This window comes from Crinia signifera, chromosome 1 (assembly GCF_055691185.1).
Source record: "Crinia signifera chromosome 1, ASM5569118v1, whole genome shotgun sequence".
NCBI classification, from domain to species: Eukaryota; Metazoa; Chordata; class Amphibia; order Anura; family Myobatrachidae; genus Crinia; species Crinia signifera.
This window is the reverse complement of record NC_139217.1, coordinates 62,989,646-63,002,246: the sequence shown is the minus strand read 5'-3', so window position 1 is coordinate 63,002,246 and position 12,601 is coordinate 62,989,646. Positions and strand designations below refer to the sequence as shown.

The window sequence follows — 12,601 nt, the reverse complement described above, 5'->3', positions numbered from 1 at the left end:
ACCAACAAACACAGAAGCAGAAGCGTCCCCACCTTTGGATCAGACCCATTGTCAGCTATACATTGTCAGAATTGCCAGCTTGAGACATTTTACTAGATAGTTTACTGGTAGTAGAGTATAGGCCATTCTTTCACATCAAGACAAACCTTGGCATACGGTGCGTGTATCATCTAACTAAACCATATACTGGGAGTTATCTCAGACCTGATCGGGAATTCACACAGTGGCCGATTACCGATCAACTGCTCTTTTGTATGGATCGTAGCGCACATGCTCGAGGCCAAACAGGAAAAAAAATCTGCCATCTTTTTTTGACCACTAGCTGTATGCTACAGTAGTTGATTGACAGGAAGCCGGCATATGGGGATGGTTTAAGGGGTAAATTTACTATCATCCGTGTTCATGCGTGTTTATGTTGCGAGACTGTATCTCGGTAATGCACGAAACACAGATCCTGACAGATTTTGCTCAAATACGAATGAAAATCACAGCAGAACACACTTGCAAGAATCAATAGACCATCACCCAAACTTGGCAGGACTTTCCACGGGCATCACTAAAGCACCAGAGTTTACGATCTGCAAACTTTGTCATGAATTCAGCTGAAAATGCACTTCTCAAATGTCTGCTGTGTCTGCAGACGTGTGCACAGATCAGTCAGATAAAGGGCCTGATTCAGGTTTGCTTAACGAGCGGGCTAACACCACCCATCGGGCGAACAAACGCCCGCCCTTGCTGCCCCATGAATATCCTTGGTGGCATGCAAATGGATGTGTAAGTTCACACATCCATTTGCATGCGGTCGTACGGCCGAAAAAATCTTTCGATGGTCAGCGACCGTGAAATGATTATTGATGCGTTCGCATATAAATGTCAAGGACTGTCTTTTATTAGACTTGGAAAAGTCCTAGAACGGGGCAGGTGCTGATGTCATGTGACATAAGCCGCCCACTCCATGCAGGCTTCAATACGCCCGCATTCGCATGGGGACTCTCAACTTGTTTCTGAGTTCGCACACCATTTTTGTTAGAGGACAGTCCCTATGTGACTGTCCCCTGCCCGCCACGATGTTTGAGAATGTCTCGGAGACTGTGATAGTCACTGTAGGCGTTCGCACAGCGGCCATGTACATGCGTATATTTGCAGATACGCATGCGCAGAGCCGCACCATCGGTCCGAGGAACAAATTCACATTTGGCTGAGCCAGCGTGAATCACCCCCAAAATGTAAAAAAATCTCTTTGTATAACTACTGTATGACTAGGGTATACCTAGCAAAGGTGCAACTGCTATAGTGGTACATAGGGCTCCTTACCAACCTTTGCTACGGGGCCTATAACTATCTAGTTACCCATTGAACTATGATATTCCTCGGATCTGTAACATTACATATAAGAAATATAAGCTGACCTTTGTGTCAAATGGGAATATGTACCAAATTTTGGAGAGACACAGATAGACCAGCTCTTATTAGAGCTGCTCCTGGCGATAGAATGGCCAACCGCCGCTGTTCATCATATGACAGAAAGGGGTGCTTGTGCAAGAGATGTTCGCACTCCCCATTCTTTCGGCGCCCGCCGCCGCCCTCCGCTGGCTCCCCCCGTCACCGCCTGCAGCCCCCCGCAGCCCCCACTAACCCTGCCCATCTCCCTGAAGCGGAGACGGGCAGGGAATCCGCTCCCCGCCGCCATGATCAGATGGAGCTCAGGAGATCTGCCGATTCCTCAGGCTGTCTGGGAGGCGCTCTATCTGTATCGGTTGGGATCATCCAGTCGACCCCAACTATGTTGACAGTCATTAAGTTGACACCATTGGGTCGACAAACAGCAAGGTTGACAGGGGTCTATGTCAACATGGGTCATGGTCAACAGGGGTCTAAGTCGAAAAGGGACTAGGTGGACATGGGTCTAGGTCGTCACATGCATTAGGTCGATGTATGCGAACACATGTGACATCAGCCACGTGCCCCCATGAGGCATCGGCCCGGCAGCATTTTCATGGGGAATTCGGCCCCAACAGATCATTATTGAATCACCCCTCATAAAGTGAAGTAATTGCCCATAGCAACTGTGAAGGAATGGCATTGGCGATAAAAGTGTATTGTGACATCTTCTACTCCACAGTAATTAATGTACATTTTAGCCCTCTTGTTCTCTGCAGATGTTTCTATTCCCCATATCTGTGTGTACCATAGTATTAGACTGTATATTGCCCAATATGATCAGACAGGAAATGTCCACAGGGGTGATCCAACTCCCCTGCTATTTACAGGAAGGTTATGTCCACAGGGGGTAATCAGGACATAAACCAAATTACCTGGTGGTTGTTCCTCCTTATTGACACTCCTTTGCATATCTCTGGTCACTAGCAGACTTATTGAAACCAGACTCAGCAGGGGGGCAGCAGCAGATGGACAGGTGGGATATACCTGATTCTTGAATCCACCAATCCTGGACTTGGGCATGCCCACTGATGGTACCAGGACCGTAGGAAATTAGAAGGTTTTAAAATGACTTGCACACAAGCCAGGGGAGAGATTTTTGGACTGTCCTAGACTAAGAGGTTGTACTCTGTCTAGGTATCGTGTGGACTTATCTGCTATTACTGCTGTGTGGAGGAGTGATAGTTTTGTGATTTGGAACTGCTGCTACAAGGACTGCCATTTTGGACTGCTACCCGATAACGTTTATATGCTACATCTGCCTCGTGTTCCTGTGTTTGTCTACCTGTGTGTGCTTTGGAAAATAAACCGATATTTTGGTTTCATCTGCTCGGTGTCTGAGTAATTGAGGAACCTCGTAACCTCACAGCAACCATTTTGTCTCTGTCATTTCAAAACTGTGCTAGGTAAGTGACAGAAGCTGATTAGTTGTTGGTGCATCTTCTCCACTGCATGTCTCCACATGGTTTGTGCTTGATAAGGCAACTTCTCCACTATCCAAAGTTTAATAAATCCCCCCCCCCCACACACAATTTTTTTTTGTCCGACCAAACTGTGGGCTGTCCAAGGGACCATAAGCAATGCTGAAATATTCTAATGAGATCATTACAAAAGGAGAGAAACCGATATTTGGGCTTTAGACCTACTGTATAAATCCTTGAGGATTAATTACCAAGGGCCAGATGTATCAAGCTTCAAAAAGTGATAAAACGGAGAGTGCTAAACAACCAATCAGCTCCTAAATGTCATTTTTGAAGCTTGATACATCTGTCCCTAATAATGGCATGCTGTAATAATGACATTCGTTACATGATAGGCGTTAACAGCCTTAAAAGAAAATTATTACAGTACCTTCTTTTATTTTTTGGTTGGCGGAAATCTTCGAAGAGCTTGAAGACGCTTTATACAAAAATCCACAATGAAACACATTTTGATTACTTCCAGTCTGTGAGAGAGAGTCGGATGTTTTGTAATCTAAAAGGATTTAAAATAATATTTTCCATGTGTTCAAAAAATATTGACCAATAATTGTTGTTTCATTAAAAATAATTCAAATCTATTACATTCAAGACTGTGGCCTGTTCCTTAATGTAACTTAATTTACAATATACAACACTGTTTATTGTACTATAGCTATTAACCTGAAAAGCTGTAAATATGAGCCTAATTCATCATGGATCAACTAATGTGAGAATTATCAGTGGACTGCGAGGTGTAAGCTGCCACTGAGATAGAGAGCCAGATTCTCGAAGCTTCAAAAGTGATAAAATGGAGAGTGATAAACAGCCACCCAATCAGCTCCTACCTGCCATGTCACAGACCGTGTTTGAAAAATGTCAGGAGCTGATTGGCTGGCTATTTATCACTCTCCATTTTATCACTTTTGAAACTTAGAGAATCTGTCCCACAAAGAGAAAACGTCCCTTGCTACATTGCAAGAGAATTGTGAATGGATTGCAAATCACAATCCATTTGCAAATCCATACGCAATTCTCAAACCATCAAAGACTTTTTGCCCTCTGTGCATTTGCGAGTAGGTCTGAGCATAGGTGTGCGCACATTGAGTGTTAGGGGTGCACAGGCACCCCCTAATGCTGTGCCCCACCCTTATGAACACCTCTGCTGCTATCAATACCAGCAATACCTTTAACCAAAGACTTTTGCTTTTTAGAACTGTATTCCATTTAAAGAAGTGCCCATCAATCAATTATATGTGTGGTTTGCATTGTTAATTGTACTAGACCATTGTCATATCACTAAATACCTGCCTTAGCCATATATGTTTATTTGCATGTACTGTTACACAGAGTAATTAGAAGATTACCACTGAAATAGGCAGGATATTTTGATGTGGCTGAGAGACTTTTTATATTGTAGCGAGTGCCAATAGATGATGGAAGACACGACTGATTGGCGATGTTAGACACGCCCAATAGGTGGAGCTATGCACACTCCTTTGACAGTGCACCCCCTAATAAAATGTGCTGCGCATGCCTATGGGTCTGAGGCTTCCACTAATCAGTGACTCAGACAGGCTGGAACTGGTCATCGCTGACATCACAGACCCTCCTCAAAAAGGCCTGGGTGCATTTTTTCATGCACACCCAGAAATCGTTACATCTCCACCCCCAAACAATATCTTTCTGTCAGTCAAGCTCCGATCCATATGCATTAACCCCTTCCCGACATTTGACGTACATTTACGTCATGGTCGGGATGTACTTCCCGACACATGACGTAAATGTACGTCATGACTTTAAAGTGTCACCGCGTCTAGAGACGCGGTGACAGAGGGACGATGTCTGCTGTCCCTGACAGCAGACATCTTCCCTCATTGCCCAGGGGGGGCAGCGATGCCCCCCCGATCGGCGATCGTTGCAATTGGCTGTTCAAATGTGAACAGCCAATTGCAGCGTTTACTGTGTTATGTATATAATTTTGACTCTGCTGCCCCCTAGTGTCCAAAAAAAATAAAAGAAAGTTGAAATAATGAATGAAACATAAAGTTTACATATGGTCTATGTTAGTTATGAACTATTTTGAGTGGTATGATTATTTGTCTCACAAGCAGAAAATTTAACATTTTGCAAATTGCAAAATGTTCAATTTTTTTACGACATTTTGGTATTTTTCACAAAAAAAAAAAAACTGTATCGACCAAAATTTACCACTAACTTAAAGTACAATGTGTCACGAGAAAACAATCTCAAAATCACTGGGATAAGTAAAAGCAAAAAAAAGTTATCCCCACTTAAGTGATACATGTCAGATTTGAAAAAAAGGCCTCTGTCAGGAAGGCAAAAACAGGCTGCGTCGGTAAGGGGTTAACAGATGCTATGTCACCTCGTGTATGCCCAATGCATATGGAGGGTGATTCTGGTTGACCCGCAAAGCTGCAAGGTTCGCACCTTTGCAGGTCCTCTAAACGTGGCCCTAACAAATGCATGCCCCCCTTGCACGCCGATTTCCACGAATGCATGCGAATGGATATTAAGCATAAACATCTATTCACAGCCTTACGCACCAAGTGGCTGCACATGCGCAGAAGTGTTGATGCACATGCACAGTCCCTAAACATCGCTCCCATGTGCGAATGCGCAGGGGAGCGATGAGACCAGAATTAGGGCCATGATACGCAGGCGCAGTCATTCTATAATTGCTCAAATTTTGAATTCTCTGATTAGCCATCCGTGCTGAATTAGCCCCTAAGCCTTTATAAAAACATAGAGAGAGATCAATTGGAATCAGTAGTAGTAGAAGTGGTAACCAATGAGCTTTTAGCTACCATTTTACAAACTGACAGGAGCTAATTGATTGGTAAAATATCGCTCTTCCACTTTATCTCTCTCCTTTTTTTTCCACTATTAATGGGGGGAAAATGTATGTTAAAAAAAATATTAGCATTTTGAAAGCATAGCGGGAATTTAAATGAGTGTGGTAAATTTTAAGGTGATTATGTTTTTTGGAGGGCAAGTCAGTGAAAACCCGTAATTTTTTATGTAAAATTTACCTGCTATTGTACAAAGACACACAAGAGATTCGGTACAAATTCCTGCCTTCAGGCAGGTAAAACAAAATCCCCAAACAAATAATTGAATTATGCAATGGGGTTTAACTAACCATGGTAATTTACTGTTCTTAATTGAATTTCTCCCATAGGCCTTTATTCAGATCTGATCACATTTCAAATTTGTTTGAAAAATGGGCAAAACCATGTGCATTTTTTTTGTTTCTGTACATGGTAAATACTGGCTGCATTATTTTTACACTGCAATTTAGATTTCAGTTTCAACACACCCCACCCAAATTTAACTCTCTGCACATCTTACAGCTGCCCCACCTGCAGTGCACATGGGCCCTTATTCTAATTCGGACGGTACGGCCCGCGTGCGGCCGTACCGCCGATGTTTTTACTCTGCACATGCGCAGAGGTGAATCTGCGCATGTGCAGCCCCCTTCGCCGCAGACGTATTTCGTCCGCCGCAAAGGGGGCGTATAGGGGCGTGAGAGGCATCATGCCCTCATTTCCCTATGTGTACGCCCCGCGTTTCATGGGCGTTCCCATGCAAACGCGGGGCGTATGCATGGTAATGAGGCCATGACGCAACTCATGGGGGCGGAAAGCTGACGTCGCCGGATGTCAGCTTTCAGCCCCCATACAAGCTACCACACGGACGATTGTCCGTGTGGTCTCAGCTTGCGGGAGCTGCCGCGGCGTGCGGACCTGCCTTCGATGGTCGACGACCATCGAATGCAGGGGGCAGCTCCCACCATGGTGGAGGCGTACGCCTCCACCATTTTTATGCGGATCGCCAGCCGTCCGTGTACGGACGGCCGTGGCGATCCGTAGGGTGGGCGGGGATTGGTTTGTGCGGCCGAAGCCCCGTGTGCGGCTCTGGCCGCACCAACCAGAATAAGGGCCATGGTTTTGCCCATTTTGCGAACAAATTTGTACTGCGATCAGATCTGAATAAGGGCCATAAAGTCATGAGGCAAACCCCAGCAGCGCAAAACATATAGAAATATTAATATTTATGATTTCGCATGCAACAATGGAGAATCAGAAAACAGTGGTTATACACACTCCTAGATAAAATACCAGGTTGAGTATCCTTATCCAAAATGCTAGGGACAGGAAGAATTTTGGATAAAGGATTATTCTGTATTTTGAATGATGAGTTATCTTGCATTTATGTTGTATAAGCACATCAAACACATGAAATACACAGAAATATATTTTATTTGTGCATGAATGAAGGTTTTAAAAAAAAATAAAACAAAGTTTGCATACAATCTCAGACACTGAATTTGAATGCCAAGCAACTATGTCTTTGCACATATTTAGTGCCAGTTACATGTTATTTCCCCAGTAGTGCCAGTTACAGATATAGCCAGTAGGTTTTCATACCTCCCAACTGTCCCGCTAAACGCGGGAGCGTCCCGGTTTTTGGGGACGTTCCCTTGTCCCTCCCGCGGCCGGCAGTTTGGGGGGGGGACAGTTGGGAGTCCCCCCAATCTGACAGAATAGACGCTGTGCGCATTCAGCGGCGCAGTGGCCGGGGCATGGCCTAATTTGCAGAAGTGGTGCCCTCATTTGCATACACCACGCCCCCTTTTCTATTCTCCAATTGAAAAAGTTGGGAGGTATGGGTTTTTAGCTAAAAATAAAAAAAATAAAGTACAAAAAAATAAAAGTACATTTTTTATTTGTATAAGGGATACTCAACCTGTACTACAATACCTTCTAAAAGCACTGTAAAGGCCCCCATACACTAGGGCGACTTGTCCTTAGGACAAGTCGCCCCCGACTTCCCCCTGAGCTTCCCCTGCTGCTCCCCGGGGGAGCTTGATTAGATTGGCACTTGATGTGCCATTTTTTACATGTGATAAATCGTCTCGATTTATCACATGTAAAAAACCCGGGGAGCAGGGGGGGGGGGGCTACCGAGCAGGGCTGCTGGTGGGAGCAGGGGGGGCTGGGGACGCTGCGGGGGACACAGGCGGCATAGAGCTGGGCAGGGGAAGCCGGCCGGGAGCTGTCAGTAATGAATAAAAAAAAAAAGCCCATACAATGAATGGGCGGCCTGTGATTGGCTGCTGAGCGCTCTCTCAGCCAATTGCTGACTGGCTGAGAGAGCGCTCAGCCAATCACAGGCCGCCCATTCATTGTATGGGCTTTTTTTTTTTATTCATTACCGACAGCTCCCGGCTGGCTCCCCCTGCCCGGCTCTATGCCGCCTGTGTCCCCAGCCCCCCCTGCTCCCTCCACCGCCGCGCCCCCCCACTAGGTCCCAAGTCGGGTGGTCGGACGTGCAGCAGGTCCGACCACCCGACGCAGATCCGATGCGCACGGGACCGCGCATCGGATCTGAGGGGACATCAAAACTAGCCGATTTTGGTCCGATTTCGGCCAGATCCGACTGATCTGGCCGAAATCGGACCAAAATCGGCTAGTGTAAGGGGGCCTTAAGGACGTAAAATAATACAAATGCTGTAGCACGTTTTCAAGATTTTTTACCTGACAATCTATTATTATGTAAGAACTCCATCTGCAAACACTGTCCAGCCATTTTGGCTAAAAGGTATGGGGTGCTGTAGACGGGGTCTCCAGTTGCGCACATGATGTTGGCTCCACTGAACACTAGTGTCATTGTTTCCAATACATCCGGCTTAGTTACTGCAGTACATAAAGCCTACAAACAGTTTTAAAGAATATTACAGTCTAAAACAATTAATGCTCCATAATAATACAGAGCAACCAGTAATGTGTCATTCTCAAGAGCATTTTAAGTAAAGGTAGAAAAACCTTGATAGACCTTATCGCATTTTATAGACCTCGGCGCATTTGATAAGGCAAAACGGTTAGGAAAAGACAAGATTGCCTACAGTACATTTTGCAGTCACGGTTGCAACTAGGGAATCTAGTGTGCAGGCATTGGATGTGAGGGGGCATAGAGTCAACTGGAATGCCCCCGACTGATCTTTAGCTGATGTCTGGTCCGATGATTTGTGACCGGACTCCCTGTCTGCCTGAAGTTTCTTCAGGTTGCCCGGAGGCAAAATAAATATTGGTGTGCAGACATACAGTAGAGGTACCGCAATGCGTGTGATGTCATGATGTTATGTGCACTAATGCTGTAGCGACTCCAGAGGGGAATACAGGCTGTTGTAAAGTCACTGCGGGGAGTGGAGTTGTCCTGAGTTTGGTCATGACTATGGTCATAACCAGTAATTGAGAGGTAGATTTATTAATCTCGGTGAAGTGATAAAGTGTCTGGTTTTTATCACTGGCCAATCAGCTCCTACCTGTCAGCTTAATAAATCTGCCCCTGATTCACTTAACTTTATCAAATTAGCATCAGGACTGTGGTTGCAAAGATCCCCAAATCCTGATGCAGGGTAGAGCCAAATATAATACTAACACTGAATATTCTATCTCTCTGTCTATTAAACCATACACTTTACTGCAACCACCTGTAGGTACAGTAATTACACAATGGACCACAGGTTCTCACATTCTATCATTCTATCAATCTATGAGTAGACTAAAGTACCAATACAGTTAGTGGGTTTTACCTGGGGGGGACTGCAGGCCACCCAACTCAGTGCCAGTAGAAACAGATACGGTCCATGACTGCAATGGCTTCACTGTGACTAACGGTGACTTCCTATTGGAAGTCCTACCTGCCAGTCACAGACATACAAGGAAGTCCAAGGTGCATCCTGTCCCTGGAACGGCTAGTCCAGGCTGCTATGAGTACAGAGCCGGCTTCCTACAGGATGCCACTTCCTGCTTTATTGCACAACCTATTTCCAAAAAAGGCAGTATTCCATACTAGGGCGAGGAGGGAGAAAATGATTGTATCCCGAGTGCAGCAAGGCACTGTGCCCAAAGCATGAGTCCAGTGAGCCATGCAAGGGGATGCTGTACACTTTTACAGCGTCCATGTCGACTTGCGTCGAACGTCAAGACAAAAAGAAAAAGAAAAACTCATGTCAACCTTTTGACTGTCGACCTAATGCTTGTGTCAACCTTCCGCCCTTGTCGACCTTTAGTGGTCGACGTTCATAGTGTCTTCCTTATGACCATAGTTACCTCCCCCCCTGCATTCTGCAGGAGACTCCCTGAAATAGCAGCAATCTCCCTCTCTCCCTCATTAGTCTAGCAATCTCCCTCATGTCACCTAGACCACATTACACTGTTACATTTTTGGGGAGAAAAAGAATGAGAGATAGATACAGTTACATTGAATCAGCAATCAGCACCATTTCCCAGCACGTTACCAAGTATGCAGTAACTATAGTATTAAGTATTACTAACTGCAGTAACTATAGTATTAAGTATTACTAACTGCTTTGGGGCTCATCTACATTTGGATCGAAGTTATTATAAATGAAACACCCACGCTTCTAGGTGCCACATTCACAATCTCTTTTTACAATCTCTCCATATGTAGAACTAGACACGCCCCTTAAGTGGAGCATGACACACCCCCTCAATGGGGTGCTGCACAAAATTCTACTACCAACTGTAATCTCCCTGAAAATAGTTTTCAAAAGTAGGCAAGTATGCCTATGACCCATAGATACAGTAGATAGACACAACTTGCATGGTAAGCTTTGCAGTACTTTAATAAATAAGTCTCCCCTATTCCTCACAGAAGAGTAAATGAACAGGGAGCTGCGGCGTTGTGCTGGTAAATGACTAGTGAAGGATAACATGTTTACATTTGGGTGCTTACCTCATTCAGCTGCTGAGGAGTCAGGCCAGGAGAAAGTATCTTTTTAAATCTTCCTTCTTTGTATTTTTGTGTGACAAATAATCTCCTCTGATTAATGGCGGAGGTCACAGGAAGCATGTTTTCAGGCAAAAGATTTGCTTCCCAGAAGCTATTAACTTTTTCATTTCCCAGAACAATGAAAAGCTACCAAAAGAAAACAAGAATAAACTCAAAGATAATGAAATCATCTATTATATATGTTGCTGGTTTCACGGCTTAGTATCTCTGCATTGCTATAGTGATGAAAGGTAGACTGTATCAACGGGCAAACGGGGGATGATTCATAAACACTGCATGAGATCTACTAAGCCGGGGATGGGGAACATTCGGCTCTCCAGCTGTTGTTCAACTACACATCCCAGCATGCCCTGCAACAGTTTTAGCATGACCAAATATCAAAACTGTAGTAGGGCATGCTGGGTTGTGTAGTTCAACAACAGCTGGAGGGCCGAAGGTTCCCCATCCCTGCACTAAATGAACTAGCACCATGTTATATACCTTAGGCCTTGTGTCTCTCTCTGCTGCTGGTGAACAATGGACTTCAATTAAAATTAAATCTTAAACTTAAATCATAATTTGTTAAAGCCTGTAATCGGGCATAGCGCTATGACCTCTTTCTCACTGATGTCCTCATCTTCTCCTGTATTATATTATTATGTAGCAAATTTGACCATGTTTATCTGTATGTGTCATATACAGGGTTGCCTACCCTCCTGGAATGGCCGGGAAGCTCCACAGAAAGGTGGGCAACACTCCTGGATACCAGCGGCACCTCCGAATGCAGAGGTGACACAGGCGAAGAGGTGATGCAGGCAGAAAGGTGCAGCCATGAGTCGTTTTGGAGAGTCGGTTTGGAGAAGTGCGGCCGTGGGTCAGTGAGGCTGGCGGAGGGGGCGCAGGCAAAGATGTGCCGCAGGTGGATTGTGCAGAGTGATCTCTGACCAGATACAGCCGGGTGCGGGAGCAGCTAGGCAGTGTCTGAGCAAGTGCGCATGCGCAGGCTAATCCCGAAATCCCGGTGAATTTAGGGCCAAATCCCTGTATCCTGCTGATCCTGGAATTGGCTACCCTACATGTACTGTATACAATATGTGCATGTTGAGAGCATCCAGACTTACCGATCTCAAGAATAAAAGTCATTTAATGAACATATAATAATGAGGTTATCTTTACTTTTCGTAAACAGATTACGTTTCCCACTGTACTAAAATACTGGAGGGAGCACTGTGATAATAAGACTATCTTGGATCCAACTCCCCTACTCCTGTACAGCCTTCCTAGCCTGCTGACAGTGAAGGAGGTGCTCAGATCTGGCTCTTGTGTTTCTCAGCGGTATGGCGAGAGGAATTGCAGGGACAGAGCTTTATCGCAATCTCTGTCCCTGCATGTGATAATTGATGCATCCCTGCAAGGTATTCAATTATCGCAGTATTGGGTGAAGTAATTGTCAGAACATGAGGTCTCTGACAGAGATATAGTTGTGCCTCATTTTGACACTCAACAAAACCTGCTGAATCTGTACTTTTTATCCCCATCTCTCACTACAGTATATCACTATATATGCAATCTGTGTGTTTTCTCTGTCCTTATTGCCTGACCAAGTTCAACCACAAACTGTGTTTAAACCAGTCTTAGGGCCTTATTCTGGTTGGAGCGGCCGGGCCGTACGCGTACGTCCCGGGATTTTTTATGATCTGCGCATGCGTACATTCGCCAATGCGCAGGCGCGACCACTCACCAACGCTTACGGACGGGTCTCTACGTGGGAAAAAACCTGTACGCGAGTGTACGGTATTGGGGGCGGCATAGGGGCGTGAAGAGGGGAGCGGCCGAAATAATGAGGGAAAATGGGCGTAAATATGGGCGTACACGGGGGTGTG

At 45.2% G+C, this 12,601-nt stretch overlaps 1 protein-coding gene across 1 annotated transcript in view; it reads right to left on the bottom strand.

Annotated features, from left to right (window-relative positions):
- Positions 1–12,601, bottom strand: part of ARAP2 (ArfGAP with RhoGAP domain, ankyrin repeat and PH domain 2) — a 259,491-nt gene that overhangs the window by 141,702 nt on the left and 105,188 nt on the right. The window contains exons 12-14 of the mRNA XM_083149954.1: positions 10,683–10,865; positions 8,459–8,633; positions 3,292–3,414 (exon numbers count right to left, since the gene is read on the bottom strand). Coding sequence (XP_083006080.1) covers positions 3,292–3,414; positions 8,459–8,633; positions 10,683–10,865 — 481 coding nt within the window. The remainder of the gene's footprint in view (positions 1–3,291; positions 3,415–8,458; positions 8,634–10,682; positions 10,866–12,601) is intronic.